This window comes from Aspergillus affinis (genome assembly GCF_023601865.1).
Source record: "Aspergillus affinis strain CMG 70 chromosome Unknown NODE_64_length_189858_cov_85_443443, whole genome shotgun sequence".
In the NCBI taxonomy this organism is placed as follows: domain Eukaryota; kingdom Fungi; phylum Ascomycota; class Eurotiomycetes; order Eurotiales; family Aspergillaceae; genus Aspergillus; species Aspergillus affinis.
The window spans coordinates 142,147-165,426 of NW_026515845.1; the positions used below are offsets into that span (position 1 = coordinate 142,147).

The window sequence follows — 23,280 nt, forward strand, 5'->3', positions numbered from 1 at the left end:
CATACCCGAGCGCCATGGCTGAGCAGAACTTGGCGGTCTATCTAGACCTTCTGAATCGAGAAGCTAAAGGAATTCAGACAATCTTCAGATCCGTACGCCTTTGCCATTGGATACCAGGCTCTGCAGTTACCATTTATCCTGCATGTTTGGTGTATCCAGCCAATTGCTTGATGCTTATGTCCACAAGGACTCTTCGTGAGGTCTCAGGATATGATGCAGTCCATCGTGCTTGGCTGACTCTGGGCATGAAACTTTTTTAGAGCGACCGTCTTTTAAAATAGAACACCAGAACTTCAGACCCCTCGATCAGCCCGACAGGTCTCAGGCACGTTGTTCTTCGCTCTGCAAACCAGCAACTTTTCCCGAGGTCTTTCTGTCGACTAACCTGTTGAGGATGGGCAATATTGGTCTTCTTTGCTGAATTCTTTGAAAGTCTTTTGGATTTCTCCTCCGTAACCTTTGTGGGTTTGCCGGTGTGTATGAATGTTTGGACTAAATAGCAGGGCGAAAAGGAGCAATCAACGGACGTTGGTGGAAGCGGCACAAGATTGCATAGCTGAGTCATGTTACGTGCATAACTAACTACCTAGTTAGTTAGTAGTTTATCTCTTCCGACCCGTGAGACCCGTGACCATCCCCTCCCATCACCATCATCACCCACACCCTCTTTTCTTCTCATTCCCCCAATTGTCCTCATCTTTCCTCGATGTTACATGCACAAACCAAGAGAATACCTGCAGGTTCTTTTTCTTCTCCCATCGGGAGCAGACGCATGGCAGGTGATGTCATCGACATCCGCGCCCTTGGCCATGACGCCTTGCGGGAGGACTTAAGTTATCACGTTCTCAAATGACACCACGACTACGCCAAATCCAGGCTCAATGCTTATCCTTCGCGCCTACGAACATCCATGATAAACTCTGGCAATCCACGGTTTGCACCATGATTGAGCTTTAATGACGACCCGGGGACCAAACAGTCCAACGACTCATGATGTCAGAATTGCATGGGACCCGGATCTTTGATGTCCTCCCATCTTCTCTTTCTGGTGGGTCGGGCTTTCATATAACGTTCGCCTATCGCTGTTGAAGTCAATTGATTTATCTGAAATTTACGACCTAATTTACAAGCAATATTTCAGCATGTCTTCCTCGGCTAAGATGGAGAACACTGCTGTCAACGGCGGCACCGGCTCGCCCCCCGTACTGCGGGAAACGCTGGATCTTGTCTCCCAGGAGTGTCCCTCGCGCCTCGGAATTTCTGCCAAGGAGGTTCAGGCCAAATCTTTAACAGTTGATGTCTTTTTCGATGCCATTGCCGCCGAAAGGCTTCGTCGCATGCCGCCCGATGGCAGTCGACTAGACGGTGCTCTCTGTCGGGCTTCTCGCCTGGCATTTGCTGTTTCGTCTTTCAGAGACTCAGTCAAAGATTTCCTTGACGGCGCAGATGAGGCCGCAACGATGATCTGGGGAGCCACTCTGCTACTCCTTGAGGTGCCTATCCCCATTTCTACGATCGTCAACTCATCACATATCTAATCTTAAACCCTCCCAGATCGGTATGGACCGTATCGAAACGTTAGATAGTATCTTTGGACAATACGGTCGAGTGACTATGGGTATCTCACTCTTGCTACAACAAGAGAGCTACTTTCGCTCTTCTCGGTCTCTTCAACAAGAGGTGGCTGAAATATTCGCTCATCTACTCCAAATGATCATGCACATCAGTATGGAGTACCGCCAAGGGGTGCGTAATCAAAACTGGCAGGCCGTAGGAGAGGCCGTGAATGGTTCTTTCTTCTGTTATTTCAACCGATTCACCGTTCATTGGCGCCGAATATCGCAAGCTGCATTCTCAACCGGAGTGACGAATAAAACCGTTGCCGATTTTGCCTCCATCTATCAATTTCTCGAGCTTCAGGACCGTCCACTGCAAATGCTTCTTGACGGTCACAATCATTCTCTCACGGACGGCTCTTTTGCCTGGTTTGACCCCCATCTGACCACATTCACTCTGAGCCGCCGTAATATCATGCTGGTGACCGGTCATCCGGGCTCAGGAAAGAGTGCACTGGCCCAGTGGACTGTGGGAAAGCTCCAGGGTTCGCCGGAGTTTGACATTTGGAGTGTCGTTCCCGTTGCAATTCGATCTGACGTGCCTATTACCACGCTCACACTAAGCATCCTAAAGAATATCCTCATTCAGATGCTTGATCACTGTGTCAGTAGTAGGGAAACCCAAGATCTGATCTTGCCTGCGGTTACCAAGGCTCTCGAATTGGCCGAAACGGGGGCCGCAGATCCCCAGGTGGAGGAGCAATTATGGGTGGCCTTGCGGACGGCGCTTCAGTCAAACCTCCATTTCTTGCTGGTGGTGGATGGGATTGATCAGATAAAATATCCCAATGCTACAGTCAGCTCCTTCCTTCATCGTCTGCAGGAAGCTGTCTCAGAACGTAATTCGCCATCCAAGTTGATTACGTTCAGCCGTCCTTTAGCGAAGTCGCAGATGCCGATGCGAGACACCACCACGACCCACCAGCTCACAATTAATGCTTCTTTGACCGAACACGACCTGCAAGGCGCCGTGGAAGATACGATGGCTTCGGATGCTGCCTTCTCCGGTCTGGACACACTCCAAACAAGAGCCCTGTCGACCTCAATCGTTCCTCGGGCTCAAGGTTGTTTCGTCTGGGCACAGCTAGCCCTCGAACTTGCGCGACATCGGTCTTCTTTCCCGGAAATGGTATCTGCTATCAAGAATGCTCCTAAGACACTGGGAGATGTAATCGACCGTCATTTACAAGGCATAAACCTCCACCGGATGGGCATTCAGAGTGTTCTTGCGTGGTTGACAGCATCAGAGCGCCCCTTCCGTGTCCAGGAACTGGAGCATTTACTAGCAGTTGATGTCAAATCTCTCAAAGTAGCTACGCGCACACCAAACATTGACCGTGATGTTCTGCAGCCGTTGACTCGTATTACATTGGTGCGGGACGGATTTGTCTCCTTCCGACACCCTATGATCCGGGAGCACATTCAGGCGCGAGCAATAATGAGTCAGGTGGTTCCGTTCACCCTAGCTGAAGCCCACTACGATTTGTTGATTCGCTCGCTGGCTTGGGTACGACGATCGGTCTCTGACGAAGTGGCCGTCGCCTGGGATAAATTAGGCGTGAGTGCCCGCGATCGATACATGGACGCCTACGAGCTGTTAGAATATACATCTCGTTACTGGCTCTCTCACATGTTGTCTTCCCCTATCGCCACGTCCAATCGCGAGTTGTCTTTCACTGGACCATTCCGCCGAGCCATGCCCACATCGGTCATTTTCGCTCAGCTAGAACTTACCAACCGTGAATCACAATTCAGCCGCTCGAGCATCGTTGAGCTGTATCGCCTATCTGTTGTGGTCCGTCGTGGGGTTCTAGGCGATGATTCGCCTGCTCTTCTTCAGAGTCTCATTCTAAGTGCTCGTGCAGCGGACCAGGCAAAAGCAACCTGGGCCAATGACCACCTATTCGAGGCATGGACTCGAAGCCGTGCTCTCTATGGCCCCACAGATACCATTAGTCGGGATATCGAACAGCTTTTAGTATCTACACCGGAGGCCAAGGGCAAGGCGGATCGTTCCGCTGGCCTGAAAACTGAGGCGCTACGAGACATGACCTTGGCAAATTGGGGCTCATCTGATATCACGTTTGCTCAACGCTTGCAGTACTTGGATCGTCTGGTGAAGCATTATAAGAGCAAGAATCAGAACGAATCGGCCTATGACGTCTCAAAACAGTTCTACCGTCAAACCTTCCAGACTTATGGAATCCACTCGTCCGAGACCATGCAGGCGGCTGAATTCCTGGAGCACCATTTTACAATTACTCTCCCCGATGAACTCGCACTGGAGCTTACTCGTGCTAAATATGAGAACACCGTACGGTCGATGGATGTGACTGACCCGCGTCGCATTGCAGAAGGCCTCCGTCTGGCCCAGATGTATGAAGAGAGCAACCAGGCAGTCAAAGCTGAGGGAGTCTTGACCCGGCTATGGTCGGGGCTCTCAGCTCGTGACATCGATCCAGTAAACTCGTGGGACCAAAGAACCAGAGTCGCGTTTTATTTCTCGCAGTTTCTGCGGCGCCAGAGTCGTCCCGATGAATCAACTGCTATACTGCGTGAACTCTCAGCGGAGTTGGAAGAGGATGGCGGTGTCAAGTCCCCTGAGATGGTTGAGCGCGCAGAGGAGCTCCGGGTGGAAGCGCGAGAGATGGGTCTTGTCGACATGGACCGTGCCCTAGCTTTGCAGGTATGGAAATATTATTATGCGACAGGTCAGCAGTACTCGCCTGAGGCTGTACAACTCGCTGAAGGTCTTGCCAACGACCTCATTCCTACCAAGGCAATGGTCGAGAGCACGGGCATCCTTTCCCCTGAAGAGACCATTCTGCTACCGAGCCTTATTGATTCGATTGCGTCGGCCGGCACCAACCAACGAACGCTACCCCTTCTGGGGTTATGTCATCACCTTGCGACGCAACACATTCGTGCGGAAGAATGGTCGGAGGGCAGCAAGTCTGCTTTGGCGGTCTTGAAGCACGCATGGCCCACTGTTGAAGACCCACAGTCCACGGCCAAGTTCCACTCAAACGAGGCCCCCACGATGGCCAACCTCGCCTTGGATCATGCCTACTGTCTCTTCCGGCGATTGCATGTACAGACTGCCTCTGTGGTTTATGGTAATGCCTTCAAGGCCTCCATCACCGCGGACCAGGTTGCTGTTCCATCGGTAACCACGGTTGTGAAGACTGTGGTGGAATTCTACGAGACGACCTTCCAGTTCGAAAAGGCACTTGTTCTGTTGCACCAAGTCAGTGACTTCTTTGCCTCGCGTCTTGGCCAACATGACAAACACACTATCGACTCCCGCTACTACGAAGGCGATCTGGCCTTACGCTTGGGTCGTCGTAGCGAGGCCGAGGACAGCTATCGCCACATTTATACCGCCTGTATTCGTGACGGTAAGATTAGTTCTTCTGGGGTACGCGCTTCTGTTGCGCTTGTCGCGCTGTATGAGCAGAATCAAAAATGGGACGCGGCTCTCGAAGTCTACCGTCATCTGTGGCCAACGCTGGTGCGATTTGACGAGAGGGATGGCTACGACCGTGCGTTGCTGGAGGGTCTACTCCCGAAAACCTACGCCGGATACATGGCCATCTTGAACCATGCGACTATTCAGGGGACTGTTGCCGAGCGCTACCAGGTCGCTTCACAACACCAACAGCTATGCCGCAAGCTCTATGGTGCTACCAACCCACGGACGCGAGATGCATCTCTCACTTTGGCCGCCCTATGTGCCAACAGCGCACGTCACAATGAGGCCCTTAACCTCTATCAGCAGGTGCTCAACACTAATGATTGGGTCTCTTCGTCTGAGGTCTCTCGCGGGTTGCCCGATATGTCCGAGCCCTTGCCCATCAGCATCAAGCATCAAATGGCCCAGCTCTATATCAAACAAAATAACACATCAAGGGATGCGTACTCCTTGTATAACGAGGAATTGACTCTGGCTAAACAGCAGCAAGGACTATCCGCCCCGAACACGCTCTTGTGGCTGCACGCAATCGCTAACATGCATGCCAAGCAAGGCAGTGTTGAATCCCGTGAACAAGGAGCTGCACTTCTTCGGGAGCACGTTGATGAAGTTGTCCATGTCACTACAAACCATGATACTCTGGTCGAACGCGCCCACCGATTGGCTGAGATTTATCTGGAATGTGGCTATATTGAGGAGGGTAACCAGATAATCAATGACATGCGTCAGCAGGTTGTTCATGAGACTCCAGCTGCTCAACGACAATCCTTGGTTGAGTACCGACCCGCCGTTTTCGTGGCTTCCTTTGAAGAGGTGTTTGGCAAACGTCAGACTTCGCACCAGATCCTTAGTGAATTGTCTCGCGAAGGCCAGGTATACAACGCTTTCCAGCAGAGCCTAGCCAGTCATGATCTAGTGCCCACGTTGGCGGCCGGCGACAAGTTGCATCGCCTGCAGGTCGACCAGAAACGAACAGCCGCAGCTCAGAGCACTCGCGATAAACTCTATGAGTACTTTTGCAACAGTCTGTCCGTCGCCTCGCAGCAACGAAAGAAGGACTCTGTTCACCAGTTCTACAATGTCTGCTGGCGGGAGTCAACACACAGTGACTACAATATTAACATCGTAACATCGACGGCCACTATGGTGCGGGATCTTTGCAACCGTTCGCAGTTTCAAGACGCTGCGTATGTGACGGGCGTCTTTCATTCCTTCGTGCATTTGACGGAGGGACTGCAAACTCCCGAAAGCATTTTTACAGCCATCAAAATTTGTCTCTACCTGAATGGCTATCAGACAAGCAAGTGTTCGGACGATACAATCTCGGCAAACATGGCTCTAGAGTCGCAAATGTTGCTTCAGGAAATAATGTCCAACGCTAAAGAGCAGCCTTTAGAGTTCTCGGAGCTACCGTTCTCGGAATTGAATGACCTCGTTACCGTTCTGGGCGAGCATGAAATGTTTGAGGATCTCGAGGTAGGCCCAGGCTTCATTCCTTTTCCCCTTTACTTTCCCCCTTGTCGTCCGATAACCGCTAACGACCCCTAGACTATTCTCACCGACCTATGGACCTCCCGTGTTGTGCAAAAGACCTGGTCGCTGCCGGTGGTCGTATGGATCGGTCGACGGCTGGTTGAAACCCGATTCTGCCGAGGTCAGGTGGCTTCAGCAACGCAGTTGGGCAAGGATATCTGTTACAATCTGCGCCAGGTGTGGGGCAACTGCGATACGGTCACATTGGAGATGAATAAGTTGTTGTCGGGCCTATACACGGCATCGGGAAATCATCTGGCGGCGGCCGCGCTCCACGAGGCTGCGCTAGCTGAGCTGCTCAACAGCGACGAGACCCATGCCGAGTCCGTGGATGCCGTAACCCAGCACCTTGAACTTCTTCAACATGCACAGGCCCGACTGTCAAAGGACGGTCAAAGCGGCGCAGTTGATGCAACAGCCGCTCAAGAGCGTGTGCAGCAGATTGCGACCAAGTTCGGATTATCCACCTCCCAGCTTGAGGCAGCCGAGGCAGACGAGAGCCTCGGGATGTGGCAGCGACCCCGACGGTTTAGCTTGGACGTGGAGGGGCCGACAACGCACCAGAATCACCTGCGACAGTCCAGCGGATCGGCCTTGCTCAATGGCAACGCGGGCGCTAAGCGCATTTCCATTAGTGCTTTGTGAACAGTGGTTGTTATATGATGTTCTGTGCCTATCGCTTTTTATTTCTCTATTTATTTGTTTGTATTTTTCTATTTGTTGTCTGTCTCAGTATCCCCTGTCTGATGTAACCTCGTAGTATCATACATAATTAATACATGTAACCTTTTTTTACCCTAGGGTGACCCGAGATTAATAGTGCAAGGTCTAACAGGATCGAGGCCCTGCGCGCCCAGGCTACCTGCATCGTAGTGGTCGTCCGTAGAGATAAGGTAAGTATACCCTCGAGCGCCGATTGGTGGTCGAGGATCGCCTCCATAGATGGCGGGCCTCGCCAATAAGAACTTCGATACAAGCTGCATGTCAGAGTCCCATCCGGCACACTACCGTCAAACCGACAGGGGTACAAAGGAACCGGTCATACTTAACAACTCGCGATGCCCCCTAGTTTTGAATCGACGCGATCATCCCATTTCACTTATCAGTCCTATCTATGAAGGCTGTCGTATATCAAGAACCCGGCTCCTTTGCCCTCGAGGACCGGCCCATACCCACGATCCTACAACCCGGCGATGCCATTGTGAAACTCATCTACACCACCATTTGCGGTACCGACCTTCACATCCTCCAAGGCCATGTTCCCTCCTGCAAGCCCGGTCGCATCCTGGGCCACGAAGGTGTAGGAGTCGTTGACAGTGTCGGCCCCGGAGTCAATGGGCCGCGAGTAGGGGACCGGGTGCTGATTTCATGTATCTCGGCCTGCGGAATGTGTACAGCGTGTCGCAAGGGAATGACCTCACATTGCTCAACAGGAGGCTGGATTCTAGGCAATGAAATTGATGGCACACAGGCCGAGTACGTGCGCGTGCCGCACGCCAACTTCTCTCTCCATGTTCTGCCTGCCAGCATTCCTAGCGACATCGCGGTCACCTTCTCCGATATTCTCCCTACGGCCTATGAATGTGGAGTTCTTAATGCTGCTGTGCAGCCCGGAGCGTCGGTTGCTATTGTTGGGCCTGGGCCTATCGGCCTGGCGGCGCTGATGCTGGTCCAGCGACTCTTCGGTCCGTCACAAGTGGTGGTGATCGGCCGAGGAGAGTCGCGTCTGCGCATTGCCAAAAGCCTCGGGGCCACTCACACTTTTAGTTCGCGAGAAGGTCTGGAAAGTGCAGTCCAAATGGCCATCGACACTAATGGCGGTACTGGATACGACGCCGTGATCGAGGCTGTCGGGTCGAAGGAGAGCTTCGAGCTGGCGCAGATGCTAGTCGGGGCCGGGGGTACGATTGCCAGTCTTGGCGTATTTGGCAGTAAATGCGATCTTCACCTCGACCATTTATGGAATCGAAATATCTGTAAGTCGCCTATGGAACTGGACTGTAGAGAAGCATCATGCTAACTGCATTGCAGGTTTGCGTACGCGATTGGTAGATGCTGTCTCAACGCCGAATCTCTTGAAGATGGTAGAGTCGAAAATGATCCATCCGGAGGTTCTGATCTCGCATCGTACGTATCAATCCACCCATTTCATGTTTTGGTCTTCAATCCGTCGGGCTGTGCTAATGGCGAAGATAGGATTCTCGTTCGCGGACATGCTTCAGGCTTATGGCACGTTCCAGGCAGCATCCCAGCAAGATGCGCTGAAGGTCGTGGTCGCTATGGCAGAGGAAGTCACTGGCATGGCGGACGAGAAGGAAAAGGTGTTTGTGGATGAGCCCTGCAGGGAGAAATGAAGGGCGAAAGGGAGGATGGGGGCCGGAGTTAACAGGGGACTAAATCCCGGCGCCCTAAGCCCTAATCGGGGGCTGGGGTCCACCCCCTCTTATCTCCGGGCATCTCCGATGACGTACTCTACTGGCTGCCTTCGCATCGATGTTATATACATATAGGTCTAAATGATCTGGCTCTAGACAACTAGGATTACTGTGTCTCGTTTCCCCTTAGATCAGATCACTTAGACCTTTCCCGCTGAACGTCATGTTTCGCTTCCTCCACAACCAATTGCTTGTTACGCCCTCGCTACCCTCTTCTGCCTCCTTCACTGACCAAGTCGTCATCGTTACCGGTGCCAATGTCGGTTTAGGCCTCGAAGCAGCGCGTCACATCTCCCGTCTGGGAGCTCGCAAGATCATTCTCGCCGTGCGGAATATCGCTGCCGGAGAGACTGCCCGTAAATCAATCGAGGAATCTACAGGCCGAGCCGGAACGTGCGAAGTTTGGCCGCTCAATCTGGCCTCCTATACTTCAGTTATCGAGTTTGCACATCGCGCTCAATCCCTACCACGTCTTGATGCCGTGATTGAGAATGCCGGTGTAGCAACCACCGAATATCAGGCTGCCGAGGGCCACGAACTCAGTATTACCGTTAATGTCATCAGCACTGTTCTCTTAGCTCTTCTACTCCTCCCGAAGCTCCGCGAAACAGCGCGCGAATTCCCCCTTCATAAACCACATTTGACTGCAGTCGTCAGCGAGGCGCATGCCTTCACCTCGTTCCCAGAACGGCAACAGGACCGCGTTTTCGATGCCCTAGACAATGAGCGGGCCATCGACATGAATGAACGGTATCCCACTTCGAAACTACTCGAAATTCTGGCACTGCGAGAATTGATCACCCATTTAAGCGACGACGCGGTGATAGTCAATATGGTTAATCCGGGCCTCTGTCATTCTCAACTCAGTCGCAACGCGGGGATGAGCATGACGATTATGAAGTTTTTCCTGGCCCGGTCTACTGAGGTTGGCAGTCGTACTTTAGTGGCTGGAGTCACAGCTGGTTCAGAGACGCACGGCGAGTATATGTCTAATTCTTTGGCAGCATCACACGAGCTGTCGGATTTCGTGCGCGGCGAGGACGGACACACAGCGCAGAGAAAGATCTGGCAAGAACTGCGCGAAATCCTTGAGGCCATCCGGCCCGGGGTGATGCAGAATTTATAGATAAACACAGCTAAACGAATGGACGTATGTTTGATTTCTGCAATGCAACTAAACTAAACATACAATTTAGTTCCTGGGGGCTTCCCGAAGGGGACCCTTCAATATACAAAAACAAACTATACTGTTATGAAATCAAAGATCAAAGGATTTGCCGGGTGGCAACACTGCACACCCCCTGGCGAGCCGTAGGAGCTCGATTAGATGGCCGTGACATCTACCCAAAAACGTGTATCGTCGGTTGAATAACTCTCCTTGCTTTCAATCTGCTCCTGGATCCATTGAATGGCAGTCTTGTAGGCTACTTAAGTTAGTCGGTGTGTTCAGGTGCTTCGAAGCAAATACTTACTCGCGATATCATCAGTGTTCGGGTCATCCAGCCCACTTTGTCCATTTCTATGGCCAGCAACCCAAACATTGAAACCGTAATGATCCTCGCTTTCATGACGGGCCAGAATATCCTTGTCCAATTCGGTACTACTCACGTCAGTCATCCTCCGGGTCGGAGACCACGGCACAGTCTTACTTGAGGATCGCCCCATTATCCACGTCTGCCACTCCCTGGCCGGTGAACTCAGAAGCAGAGGTGCGTAGCATCATCCAATTCTGCTTGAAAATTCCAAAGTTCGTGGAATCACCGGTTTTGCCATCGCCTGTGTAGCATTAGGTCTCCGCAGATCTTGACAGGAAAATCACAAGTATGTACCGTAAGTGTAATCGGTGGTCATGTTATCGCTATGGTTATTAGCAAATCTCCACTGATTTCCTGCGCAGAGGTCAGACTCACGTCTCCAGCATAGCAATAGCCAGATCCATGGTGTTTCCACCAGCATCCAGGACAGCTTGCTTTCGTGATCCCAGACCAGAGACGGTATAACTACCACGGTCATCCTGGCGAGGATGAATCATGGAACCCAGAGCAAGGGGAAAGGTGAATAGAAAATTCAAAGACCTCATTGTAACTAGTTAAGAACAGTCGGTTGACTCTGATAGTCCTATGAAATGATCACCCATTGCGCGGGCCTTGATGAGCTTTATATAGTTGAAGGGTTGTTATCGGCAGGCCTCGATCGTTACCAAAAGGAAACACAGCATCATCCACACGGTAGGTAGACGGGAAAGGATCTTCGTGTCTCAATGAAGCTATTTGGCATGAATACCTCGTTCACAACTCTATACCAGTGTCGCCGAAGAATCTCCGATCTTCATTTCCCCTTTCGGCACGGCCAGGTCTCCTTGACCTCAACGTGCTCGGTAGCTGCTCCGTTAATCTTACGGTCAGTCATTCGAGTTCTTCGTCTTCCGCATTCCTGACCCGTCGTGTTTCGCATTAAGACTGTCTCATAAGACTTTCAACGGCCAATGTGTCCGATCTACGAACCGGCGGTTTTGCCTCGAATTCGCGCTCCTTTCAGCCGCGGAATATATTCAATTTCAGGAGTGATGCCATAATTTAAGACTCTTCTTTGTCAACAATTATTTATGTTATCTCTGTGAACGATGTGTATGGAGAGAATGTTGACAAGATTTCGGTGAGCCGAAGAAAATGCATGCGGCTTCCGTGATCTGACACCGTCAGGTAAATTGTAGGCCGATGTTCGATTTGGCGCCTATTGGATCACTGCAATCCATAGATAAACCCCAGCTGATCTACTTCGTCACCATCGCGACCATAAAAGCCTACAACCTGCCAGCCCTGGGGTGCCTTAAATTCCTCACAATCCTCCGTCTGAGTGCCAATTTCCAGCTCGTTTCCAGCGCTGGTCGTCATCTGCAGGTAGAATATACGCGTATGGTTATTGTGCTTGCCCTGGCACAGTGTGGTTTCGGTCCAGTATTCGTCTTCGTTCAGATTCAGCTCGACCAAATCACCGCCTGAGCCGCCGTGTGTGCTGTTCTGTCCTGAAGCCAAGGTCAAAGTAACGCCGTCCAGACGGTTAGCACCACGCAGTAAGATGTTAGTAGGTTTGCTGTGGGTATCAGAGGTGGGTAACGAAGACATATCGTTGAACCATGAGCTACCAAAGATTGTTAGTTCTTCAAACTCTCAAGTGAGTTCCACAGGATAACTTTACCCGTGAGGTCCACCAAAGAGATCGCTTTGGCGCAAAGACTCCGAGAGCGTCCACGTGAAGTTGGATGTAATGGGGTTATGGTCGGACAAAATTGTACCGTTGTTGGAAAGGAATTTGGTATCCTCGTAATTCCAAAACGTAGCGTCTAAGCTTAGAGCCCTGCTGCCCCGGTAACTATTTGATTTTGTCAGTCTCTGAGCATCAATATTCCCCGAATAGTCTTACAAGATCTTATCAACCGTCTCGCAGGTGTTGTTCGGAGTAGGATTGTCGCATTTCCAGGGATCGATGCCCTGACTCGGCTCCTCTCCGTTGAGGATCAGTTGTACCCACGGGTTGGTCATATTCTGCTCTTTCTCAAACACCCGAATATTCTCCCCTGATGATGTGTACCGCGCATTTGTATCACCAAAAACTAGCACGGCATTCCCAGCCGAGTTTGTACCTATGTAGTCGGCCAACTGCTGCAAGTTGGCGCTCCGGGCATTTACGTCGGCGGAATTTGATCTGCAAACTTTAGTGAACAAATCACTATGTTATCAATGGATTCTGCACTGCTCACCCGGCATCCGCATGCAGGTTGTAGAAATCCACGTAGACTCCCTCATCCAAGCGCACGCGCATGCTCGTAAATCCCTTTGGCGTCAGACAGTCGGCGCCCGATGCATCGGAGCAAATATCCCATTTGATTCGCTCGAAGTCAATCCAGGGGAAATTCGCCAACGTGTTCAGACCTGATCCAAGCCCAGCGCCTCCCGAGGTTGAGGTGCGGTAGGCATGGTTGTCGGTCTTGTAGACATGGGCATGGAAATTGAAATCCTCCTGCACATGAATAATATCGTAGCCGTACTCCGCGAATTTTGCACCAATGGCTTCGGAATTCGTCGCTTTGTCGCCGGGGACGTCGTTGTTATTGAAGATGGGAGGGAGACCGGCAACGTTGAAGGAGAGGACGTTGAACAACCCTGATGAGGCCGCTAGAGTGCCGGGGATGCCGGCGAGGTAAAAGAGACGCATTGTCTATTGAGTTAAATTCTTCGAGAGGTTGAAGGGGCGAGCAAGCTTTCAAGCAGAAAAGTAAAGATCACAAGCGAGATGATGATAAACTGGAGAGAATCTTCATCGCGGATGGACCCGGTTTTATTTACAGCGATCGGCGCAAAGAAAGGAGAATGTCCGTCGGTCGTCCTGAAGGAGGGGGATGCCCTGGCAGGGGCAGTCGGCAGACACCCATTGCATTTAGCCGTGGGCGGGGTTTCTCATTGCGATTATCGCTGCACTTTGTAAAGACGGCCGGAAATGTGCGAGAATGAATGGCGGACAGATGCTCAAGGGACGGCGAGACGGCGAGACTACACAGTATCTAAGGAGAACGGTTCATTAGTTTCATTAATCTTGATTAGTGGTTCATTTAGTTCGCGGGCTAGTCCTTCGTACCGAGCAATGAACGTGAGATCCCAGGGCCATTCACTCATTTCCGTGGGTGACAGGGTGCAGCCTACAAATAACGACCATACGCCTGAAAGAAATCTAATATATTGGTCAACTTGTCCCACTCGTTGAATGGCAATTGACAACTCTTTCGAGAGAGCAACGAGGATGAAGGAGGATGGGGCAGACCAGGACAGCGACGAGATTCCCCTGCCCATCGCCTGCCACGTGACTGACATGTCATCCCTTAGTCAGGCAGTCAGGCAGTCAGGCATCAAGGCCCCTCGCCGCTTGGAAGGCAAGATGATCCGGGTTCATCGCCGAGAATATCGATCTAGTCATAACCCGGTAGAGCTAGTACTCCGAATAACAGGCTCTAATCTCTCCATGTAGACGGAGCTGCCAAGAAGTCGTCGTTGTGTGTAGTTGCACGGCGGGTTTCCCGGTATAGTAGATGTATATTCTGAACATTCATCGCGAAGTCTCTGCCAAGCTGTGTGATTATTGAGTACTATTTCCTGGTATCTGCCCCTACGACGTAAGCAAAAAGAAAAGCACACGTTTCAGCACAAGTATCGACAAGTTACTACACTGCAACCTCTGCACAGTTTTCAAGCATCCGTGCCAAATGTCTCGGCATCATAGGCTAATGGAGAGTCGGTGTGTGAGGGAATGATAGTCCGAAAGCTGAGGTGGCGATGACGCAAGGGGCCTGCTTCGTATTGTTGCGGGAAAGAAAGAAAGCTCTGCGCGTTCTGCACTTCTCCTCAAGTTCCAAGTTCCGAAATTCCGAGGCCCAATCCCTAAGGTCCTCGAGATTAGGACTAGGCAACACTGTTTTCACTTTTCAAGTTTTCCCAGACTAGTACGGAGTACTAGCTCAGCCCTACGGGGCGGCGGGATCCACCGCGATCCAACTAGCCTCGCCACAACGAGGATTCTCCTCGTCTTATCCGGCATCGACTGTCGGGTTAAGCGATGCAGCGATCGTCTCTTCCCGAGTCCTGTTAACCTCAACGAAAGTGCCACCACCACGTCATCATTCGAATCAAGAAACGCTGCCCCAGGAGGTGGACGAAGGGTAGGGGCAGAGGGCGATGCCAGGCCCATCCTAGCCCCTCACGGATCTGCAAGCCCACCACCTTGCGCCAGTCGATGTGATGGGCGAAATGGAAGGGGAAATGATGTTGACTGACCGCACGCATCGTACACTCGATCTGCGGCTGATCCTGAAGTTCAATTTGCGGCGGGTGGATTCGGGGCTCGGCGCTCTCAAAGTCGATCTCCAGTCGCAACGTTCCTATCCCCGTAAACTGTTTTATTTGTACCGAGAGGTCGTGATGCCGATTATCCTGCCGGTCGTGAATGATGGTCATGTCGATGAGCGGTTCAGCGTGGGATCGCTCTGCGAGATGGTGACGGGGGTCCCAGATCCAAGGAGGCGCCAGGTCCACTCGAAATTGGCACTCGAGGATCAAGTTGGGCGACCCCGGCTTCGAGTGGGTGACAAATTTGGTGAATCGCAGGGGCTGATCCATCGATGCTAGCGATTGAACAGTCACCTTCTGGGCTGGGGCCTCGCTGCCCGGTCGAGCGAGGCCAGCGTTGACATATCGTACGATTTGATCACAGATGCGACGCTCGTAGAGATGCCATACGCGTCCGAGGATCACGTTGATCCATTCGACACTTTCTCCCTGCTGGAGCCTTTTACTCCCATGGTACCGACGAAGTTCGTCCCTAATGGTGCGCTCGACTCGCCGGATGGAGACCTGGTACTGGGTACGACAGATAGCCAGCAGTAGAACCAACCACACGAAGCCAAAGTTGAGGCGACAGAGGCCCCAAGAGACGAGACAACCCACCACGATGACCTTGGATTCTTTGTAGGTTTGTTCGAGGGTATCAAGAGTATCGGTGAGGGAGAGGCCGAGGCTTAAGTCATCTGGGGTACGTTTACCCATGATTGCGGGGAGATGACAGTAAAAATGCGTTAGGAGTGAAGTACGAGTCCAGTTAAAGTTTGAGGGAAGGAGATGAGGTTGATAATCCGCAAAGTACAAATGATAGGGCCATTATGCAGGATGACTGCAGTAGAGAAGAAGATGGAAAGGGGGGTGGGGGAGAGAAAAAGAGGAGAGAGATAGGAGAGAGAGAGGAGAGAGAAGGGGAAGGGAAAGGGGACACAGAAGGTGCATGAACGTGCATGGTTTAGGCAATCACAAAAGGATAACTATGTAATATGTATGTATATCTGTTTTAGTGCTCAACCGCCCCAACTAAAATGCACCACGCTAGAGCTGCACTAGTGCCTAATCCTCTCTAGCTTGGCCCGCTTACCTCGAACGGGGAACCACGGCATTTCTTTTACTCGGTCCGTGAATCTCATACTCCTCCGTTTGCCCTTCAGCAACGGAGCTTCCCCGACGGAATGAAATTCCCTAGTCAGCCACCATGTCTTGAAGTTCTACCACGTTGGCAAATGATTGGGCCGTCTGAACATGATTGAGCAAGTTGAAACTTCCCTCTTTATACTTAAGAGAGGTGTCTGGTAACTCCTACTAATCAGCAATGAATAGAGACAACAGACGGAAGAGTAAGACTAGCAGAGTTGCAATTAGCTATATCTCGACATCTATGTTACAATATTATCCCAGACATATTGACCACCATACCGTACACACTGTACAAACATGCGGGCATACACTCTCAGCAACCCTTTTATGGCACGGTTAAAACGACGATATGAAGGCCTGGACATACCTACCGCCCCTCCGTCTAGGGGCCAGGATACTCTCCTACTTGTACTCGCCCTCCACCCTTCGCTAGGCCATCACGCCCATTTGCCAATAAATGCCATGATGGCCGCACCTAGGAGGGTGTAACCCACCATCATCACCAGATGCGATCGTCTCTTGGGACGATCGGGGTCGAAGAGGAAATCTCGCGCCAGTAGTTCCACCAGGCTGCTATAAATCAAAATTCCAGCCGAGATCGCATTCAACACTCCCTGCACGATCAAAGCAGTCTTCGATCCCGGATTATACGAGGTACGTACCCCCAGCCCGATTGCGATGGATACCGGGGTCGTGAGTCCGTAGGCCAGGCAGAGTGCCCACGGCAACCACCGCCGCGCCCCAAAGTGCAGGGCAGACATGCGTGCCCCAATGCCCAGTCCCTCAAACGCTTGATGAAAAACGAGCACTGGGTAGAGTGTCGCAAACTCGTCGCCGGTGACTCCCAAGTTCAATCCAATGATGACCGAGTGGAAAATGATGCCGAACTCGAGGATCAGAAAAGCTGCGAACTGCTGATGGAAAGATCGTTCGGATGCCACCGAAATCGCTTCGTCATGGACTTCTTCGGGCCTGGGATTCCCCTTCTCGGCGTCGGAGCGGTGGGTTGTCGTTAAGTAGGAGTTGGTCGCGTCATCTTCGCGTTGCACGCCATATTTGCGTTCCACATACACCTCAGCGGCCAGGTCCAGTAGGAATATAATCACCACGGATGCCAACACTATGGCAGCACACCAAGAATAGTCATCCCAATGTCCTGAAACACCTACGCAGGTTTTAGGACCAATGCGCTTGTAGGCCGGATCGAGAAGATGAATAAACGCGGTCGCTAAAATAACACCAGTACCGAAATATCGTGCGAAAAGATAGACATGGTAGGGGATCTTCCAACGGGGAACTCGCTTGGCGACCACGGGGAAGAGTGTTAAAGCCGTCGAGGTCACAAAAATGACAAATATAGAGGAGATGCGAGCGCCCAGGTGACCATTATACTCATTCTTGGACAGCGCGAGGTAACAGAGCACATCTTCCTTACTCGCCGTGTTCAGGTCAACGTGAGAGGCATCGAAGGATGACATGATGCCGGATTGAGAAGAGAGACAAGAAGATTGTTTAGATAGGCGAAGGGTACTTGACTTGCACTCGTGATTTTATATCGAAAGAACGAGGACCTTGAGAGGGTGGAAAAGATCAAATCTACTTCTGTAGAGCATTCATTTCAATACCGGGGAACTACGGAGCATGCATGGGCACCTGCCAAGCGCAGGAAGGATTCTTTCGTCTCGCCTAGCTACCAAGTATCCTCAATTTCTCCACTCTCTCAATCTGCTATAGGCAAGTTTGATTTGAAATGGCTTTCACTGGAAGCCGAGACGCATGAAAACGTGACGTGACAAACAGCATGCCTCCACATGGCTTGACAAGCTTCGCATAAGCTTCCGGGTCAATACCGTCGTTCATTTCTTTTTTGTCGTGGGCCTCAATCGTAGGGCTGACTTTTGGGGACCTTGACGGCGCTCGGTTCCCCATTTTCCCTGGATCCAGCAGTCAATTGGTTCCTCATGATTTCTGTTGCCTGCTACCACCCAGTCTGGTATCGGAGTGGGGCCTTGACCCATTCTTTCTATCTTCTCTTCGGTTCTCTCTTCTTTTTGAACGGACCGAGGGGGTTGGAGACCATCTCCCTGTTCTTCAGAAATTCCGAGTCTTCCATTTCGATGTCGGTTAATTGTTGTCAAAGGCACGATCGATCTTGTGCTGGCCCTCGTCCTACCGAAAAAAGAAAAGAAGAAAAAAGAAACAGAAGAAAGCTAAAGATATATCGAGAAAACCGGCACAAAGGTTCTGTTAGCGTTAAACCACAAAGGCCTTGAGAGGAGCGCATATGACACACTTGCTACTCACTGAGTGAGATGATCTGACCATTGTTAGTTCGTTCAGCCGCCAGGTTTTGGCGTCTATAAATTTGAACACTAGGCGTGTTGGAATAAACGACACTCTCAACGCACCTGAATCCCGATCAACCGGCTTCCAGAACTGACATATTGCTCCAGATCTATAGGCCAACCTTCATCGGTAGCCTTGTAGTCATACTGGACGAGTCTTCGGGCTGACCGAAGTTCCTAGTGAGTTGAGTCTAGTGAAATCTGCTGGAGAAATGTGCATTCACAACCGCCAAATGCAATCTCAAGAAATGAGATCTGGTAAGGGAAAAAGCGCCCGAATATCAACGTAGGGGAGGTCGTGAACTCACATGGAAAGCACAATGACAGAATTAGATATTAACCAGACCAATTCGCGGAGACGTCAGGTCTTGCCGGAGAAAAAAAAAAGAAGATTGGTATCGCCATCTCAGCAATTTTTCTTGCAAGGGATTAGGACAAGGTTTCCAACTTGTTGAGCCTGGGATCGCCGGATCGTATGTCGTCTTCCCCTTGTCATCTTCTTTGACTGCCACGGGGATGTTATGCCGATAGACAGGCATTCATCTCTTGGATACCTCGATGTTACAACTAAATTATGCAATGTTGATCTTCACGGTGAGAGGCGCGGAAAGTTTTCATTATTGCCAGGTCGATGGTCTGATGAGGAGGATGATATATTCCGTAAAGGAACCCTCGACCATGAGGCCCAACGTTTGCTGGACTGCCATGTCGATCGCTGACGTTTCAATGGACACAAAATCATGGAGCCTTCTCGAAAACGGGAGCGGTCTACAAAGTGAAATTAAAACGCGTCCGACAATTATGCGGTTTAATATAGCGACCCGTGTCCAGTGGTCCCGGCACGGTGATGGATTGATTGCCCCGACAGTCAACCGGTATGTGGCAATCATTTTCCCTAGCTGCTGGTGTCTGCTTTCACTTTGTGATATGGTATGCGGAGATTTGCATGAATCAAATCAGACTTGACCGTGCAAGGTTCACGGACGGCATCAGTCTTGGGAAAGAGATTAATGTCTGGTGGTGGATCGGGCGTGGATCCCACGGGTCACCGCACCCTGACGATCACTGCGTTTTCTCCGTCAACAACGTCCCAACCCGGTCCAGTTGTCTCATCCTGCCACCCTTCGACCACGGGCCAGCCTGGTTTTGTGAGCCGCCAGGGAAAGGGCTTTCGAACAATTGATCGACACGGAAGAACTGCGCTTCGTAGAAGACGTCCGAATCGAGTCTGCCAAGCATCCACCCCTTCGTTTCACCATGCGAGATGGTTATCAATCTCTGACATTGCTCCGCGCGGGAGAGCTTGATGACGCGGTGCTTAACTACGGAGTAAAGGATTTGATATTGTTCCCTGGAGCCACGGAGTACGGGGTACTCACTGCACGATCATATCATATATAAGTGGCCTGGTGGCCAGGAACGACTACACTGCTCGCAATCGCCATTCTCATCATTCTCTCACCCACTTTCCTTCGTTTTTGTCTGTGCTCTCACGTTCCTTTCGTTGACTGCTGGTTCAGTTGATCTTACCTGTTCACATTCCTTCGTTTTGTCACTTTCACTCCTTCGAACATACTAGGAAGGCTTTCCAGAATGGCCCTTCTTCGTTCCTTGTTGGCAGCAACTGCCTTGCTGGGTGTTTCTGCCCAGGCCAAGGGAGTTGTCGGAACCCCCTTCGGTTTTGCCAGTGGTACCACCGGTGGTGGTAACGCTGCCGCCGCCGCCCCCAGCGATTTGGCTGAACTGAAGTCCTGGCTCTCCGATGACACCCCTCGGGTGATTCTGATCGACAAAGAATTCAACTTCATTGGCAGCGAAGATACCTGCACCGACTGCCAGTGCTGCATCCCCGACTCCAACAGCTGCGGCAGCTCCGGCCAGAACGCCATCAAGACTGACGGGTCCGACTGGTGTGGTGACTACCCTACCACCAAGTGCACCTACGACAACGCCGGCCTGGAGGGTCTGGAGGTCGCCTCCCACAAGTCCATCGTCGGTGTCGGTAGCGCGGGTGTGCTCCGTGGCAAGGGATTGCGTCTCACTAGCGGCGTAAACAACGTCATCATCCAAAACCTCCATATCACCGAGCTCAACCCTCAGTACATCTGGGGCGGCGATGCTATTACTCTGGATGGCACCAACAACATCTGGATTGACCATGTCAAGGTCAACCTAGTTGGTCGCCAGATGTTTGTGTCTGGATACAAGTCGAGTTAGTAACTTTCACTCCTGATCCATTTAGGTCGGCGTCTCTTCGACGAAAGATATTGACCATTTCGATAGGCGGTAGCGTGACCATCTCTAACAGCGAATTTGACGGACGCACTAGCTGGTCTGCCTCTTGCGATGGCCACCATTACTGGAGCGTGTATGTATATAGCCTACAACTCCCTGCGTTTCAGCAAGATGTCCCCTCCGGTTAACAACTTCCATCAGGCTCGGATACGGCAAGGGCGACCAGATCACCTTCGCCAACAACTACATCCACCATACTTCTGGCCGTTCTCCCAAGCTCGAGTTTAACAGCCACTGGCACGCCTACAACAACTACTGGTCCAAGAACTCCGGCCATGCCTTCGACGTCGGCGAGAACACTAACGCTCTGATCGAGGGTAATGTCTTCGAAAGCGTCAAAACCCCCATGGAAGACGACAGCAACCCGGGCTCCACGTTCGCTGCCAGCTCGAGCGACGCCTCCACCTGCACTTCTAAACTTGGCCGTGCCTGCGTCCCCAACGTCCTGACCGACTCAGGCAAGCTCTCCGCCAGTGACGAATCCGTCCTCTCCGGCTGGCCCAGCAACGAGGGCAATGTTACCGTTAAGCCCGCCAGCAAGGTTTCCTCGTATGTTCTGGCACATGCGGGTATCGGCAAGCTGGGCAGCTCCGCCAGTGCGACGGCCACTGTCGGTGGCTCTGCCGCTGCCACATCTGGTGCTGTCCCGTCCAGCTCTGCTGCTCCCTCCTCTTCGTCCATCGCCAAGCGCTTCGCTCCCGCCGGTCCCTGGGGTACCCCGTTCCCTACCCCTAGCAACGTTTCCTGGGGCTGGAAGACCATCACCGTGCCAGTTCCGATCCCCACGGGCACCCCTTCTGGCTTCCCAGCTGGCCAGCCCTCGGCTTCTCCCTCTGGCGAGCCTCAGCCCAAGGGCAAGTTCCCCTTCTTTGGTGCCTTTGGTTTCTAAGGTTGGAGACCTGATTCCTCTCGCTCCAGTCACTGGTCTTGAACCCGATTACAGGATGCGCTCTTCTATGTACTCTATTGTCTGGCCTACGCCAGTGCCTACAATTATATAAACCAATGCATTGTCGTTCGCGCGACATGTTCCTGCTAGAACCCACACAGTCTCATAGTCTTACACCAACTACGTATACAACCAGAAATATCGTCCGGTTACAATGTAGCGCTAGCAATCAAATATGTTTTCCCAGTGAATTCCACATCTCCAACATGGCCTGCATGCGATAGTTGAGAATTTTGGAGAGCCAGCCATAACTAATGCTGTTAGATTTGGCATGAGACTCTCTATGAGAACGAAGGAAAGAACACTCCTGGCATTGCTTGGCGCCTTACATTCCACGGAATTCGTTTTCCCAGTCGCGGAGTAGATATCCAAGAAACTCCAGCGCAAGGACCGGCAGCCGACCAGGTGACCTGCCCGTGACTTGCCGGACGACGTCCGCCTCCTTCCCCTCGCGGAACCTGAATCAATTCCAATCCGAATTTTGATATCTTATATGGTACGTACTGTTCCCCTCAATGAAAGTCTGGGCTCATTCTTTGTTCCGTCTCTCGCCCAATTTGGTAGTCCATGGATGTTGGCGAACCCCCATCTGTCAGCAGCGCGCACTGCTATTGTGGCACCTATCTACCTAGACGACAGCTGCATTGGATCCAAGGGAGGCTCCTCTTCCTGTCCCGATGTCGCACATGCAAGGAGGGTGGTTTTCTGGCTCAATTAGGACTCATACAGCAGAGGGAGGCATGGACAGCATAGGACAGTCTGCATCGTCACACATTCCACTTAGTGCGTTCACCTTCTATGGAATTAATGAAGAGCCATATCGTACCTTTGTACAGGTGGATTCAAAGGAAGGTATGGAGTTCCCAAGCGCTTTCCACATTCAGCACTGCCACGACGATCTCGAGATGATGCGGGAAACTAACTCGCCGATCACTGCAGGCTCCTCAGATGTTTCAGTTACAGCGCCTTTCTCCGTTTTTCCACCCCCTGGAGATGGTTTGGAAAGAAATAGGTTGCACAAATTGGGAGCTAGATTTCATCTCGACATGAACTTCAGCAGAACTCCGGCACCCAGGGGCATATGCCATTCATTCGAAGGCAGATTATATCGCTAACTAGTTACAGAACGCAAAGAGAATGGGCAGTGGGAGGAGGAACGGACAACCCCTGGCGCAATTGGACTAAGTGTGCGGAGACGAATCCATCAATATTTATGACATGTCACCAGCCTCAAGTGTCGCCGGTGGTGCGGCGACATCGATCGGTCCCCCATCCCCTTCCCTGCAAAGAGGATGTGCATTGTGCAGTACCACGGCAGGCTCGGGTCTCTGAAAGACACGGTCAGCAACATAACTTGCATAGGGTTCAGATGAACCGTGGGATCGGATCACGTCGAGGGAAGCGTTCAAGCAACGGGTAGGATCGAGTCGTCATTGTTCTCATGGGTTCTCCAATAATCAGCCTGGACGTCCCCCACTAACCGTGCATAAATGGCCCCTACTGTGCCTAGTGTGTGACCGAAACCCCAATCCGGTGCACTCCAATTTCTTTAGTGACCAACTGGCCGTCCATAGTCCATACTGCGCAGGTTCACAATAGACTTTGTTGCT

The 23,280-nt window shown here is 51.7% G+C and overlaps 8 protein-coding genes across 8 annotated transcripts; 4 read left to right on the forward strand and 4 right to left on the reverse strand.

Annotated features, from left to right (window-relative positions):
- Nucleotides 1-1,142: 1,142 nt before the first annotated feature.
- On the forward strand, nt 1,143-7,266 carry KD926_009186 (NACHT domain protein; the record flags this gene model as incomplete). Its single annotated transcript, XM_053101797.1, has 3 exons — nt 1,143-1,493; nt 1,555-6,564; nt 6,637-7,266. The coding sequence occupies 3 exons, from the start codon at nt 1,143-1,145 to the stop codon at nt 7,264-7,266; spliced, it is 5,991 nt and encodes a 1,996-aa protein (XP_052954697.1).
- Nucleotides 7,267-7,735: 469 nt separating this feature from the next.
- Nucleotides 7,736-8,975, forward strand: KD926_009187 (putative zinc-containing alcohol dehydrogenase; the record flags this gene model as incomplete). Its single annotated transcript, XM_053101798.1, has 3 exons — nt 7,736-8,597; nt 8,653-8,748; nt 8,818-8,975. The coding sequence occupies 3 exons, from the start codon at nt 7,736-7,738 to the stop codon at nt 8,973-8,975; spliced, it is 1,116 nt and encodes a 371-aa protein (XP_052954698.1).
- A 244-nt stretch (nt 8,976-9,219) lies between these two features.
- On the forward strand, nt 9,220-10,182 carry KD926_009188 (putative short-chain dehydrogenase/reductase family protein; the record flags this gene model as incomplete). The annotated part of the gene is made up of 1 exon (XM_053101800.1): nt 9,220-10,182. The coding sequence occupies one exon, from the start codon at nt 9,220-9,222 to the stop codon at nt 10,180-10,182; it is 963 nt and encodes a 320-aa protein (XP_052954699.1).
- A 197-nt stretch (nt 10,183-10,379) lies between these two features.
- On the reverse strand, nt 10,380-11,136 carry KD926_009189 (glycoside hydrolase family 134 protein; the record flags this gene model as incomplete). Its single annotated transcript, XM_053101801.1, has 5 exons — nt 10,380-10,480; nt 10,529-10,656; nt 10,706-10,832; nt 10,886-10,914; nt 10,967-11,136. The coding sequence occupies 5 exons, from the start codon at nt 11,134-11,136 to the stop codon at nt 10,380-10,382; spliced, it is 555 nt and encodes a 184-aa protein (XP_052954700.1).
- A 661-nt stretch (nt 11,137-11,797) lies between these two features.
- Nucleotides 11,798-13,271, reverse strand: KD926_009190 (endonuclease/exonuclease/phosphatase family protein; the record flags this gene model as incomplete). Its single annotated transcript, XM_053101802.1, has 4 exons — nt 11,798-12,197; nt 12,255-12,428; nt 12,480-12,761; nt 12,817-13,271. The coding sequence occupies 4 exons, from the start codon at nt 13,269-13,271 to the stop codon at nt 11,798-11,800; spliced, it is 1,311 nt and encodes a 436-aa protein (XP_052954701.1).
- A 1,427-nt stretch (nt 13,272-14,698) lies between these two features.
- KD926_009191 (uncharacterized protein) lies at nt 14,699-15,649 on the reverse strand (the record flags this gene model as incomplete). The annotated part of the gene is made up of 1 exon (XM_053101803.1): nt 14,699-15,649. The coding sequence occupies one exon, from the start codon at nt 15,647-15,649 to the stop codon at nt 14,699-14,701; it is 951 nt and encodes a 316-aa protein (XP_052954702.1).
- Nucleotides 15,650-16,518: 869 nt separating this feature from the next.
- On the reverse strand, nt 16,519-17,559 carry zrfA (high-affinity Zn(2+) transporter ZRT1; the record flags this gene model as incomplete). The annotated part of the gene is made up of 1 exon (XM_053101804.1): nt 16,519-17,559. One exon carries the CDS (start codon nt 17,557-17,559, stop codon nt 16,519-16,521), a length of 1,041 nt encoding a protein of 346 aa, XP_052954703.1.
- A 2,460-nt stretch (nt 17,560-20,019) lies between these two features.
- Nucleotides 20,020-21,610, forward strand: KD926_009193 (pectin lyase F; the record flags this gene model as incomplete). The annotated part of the gene is made up of 3 exons (XM_053101805.1): nt 20,020-20,638; nt 20,710-20,794; nt 20,863-21,610. 3 exons carry the CDS (start codon nt 20,020-20,022, stop codon nt 21,608-21,610), a joined length of 1,452 nt encoding a protein of 483 aa, XP_052954704.1.
- Nucleotides 21,611-23,280: the final 1,670 nt, after the last annotated feature.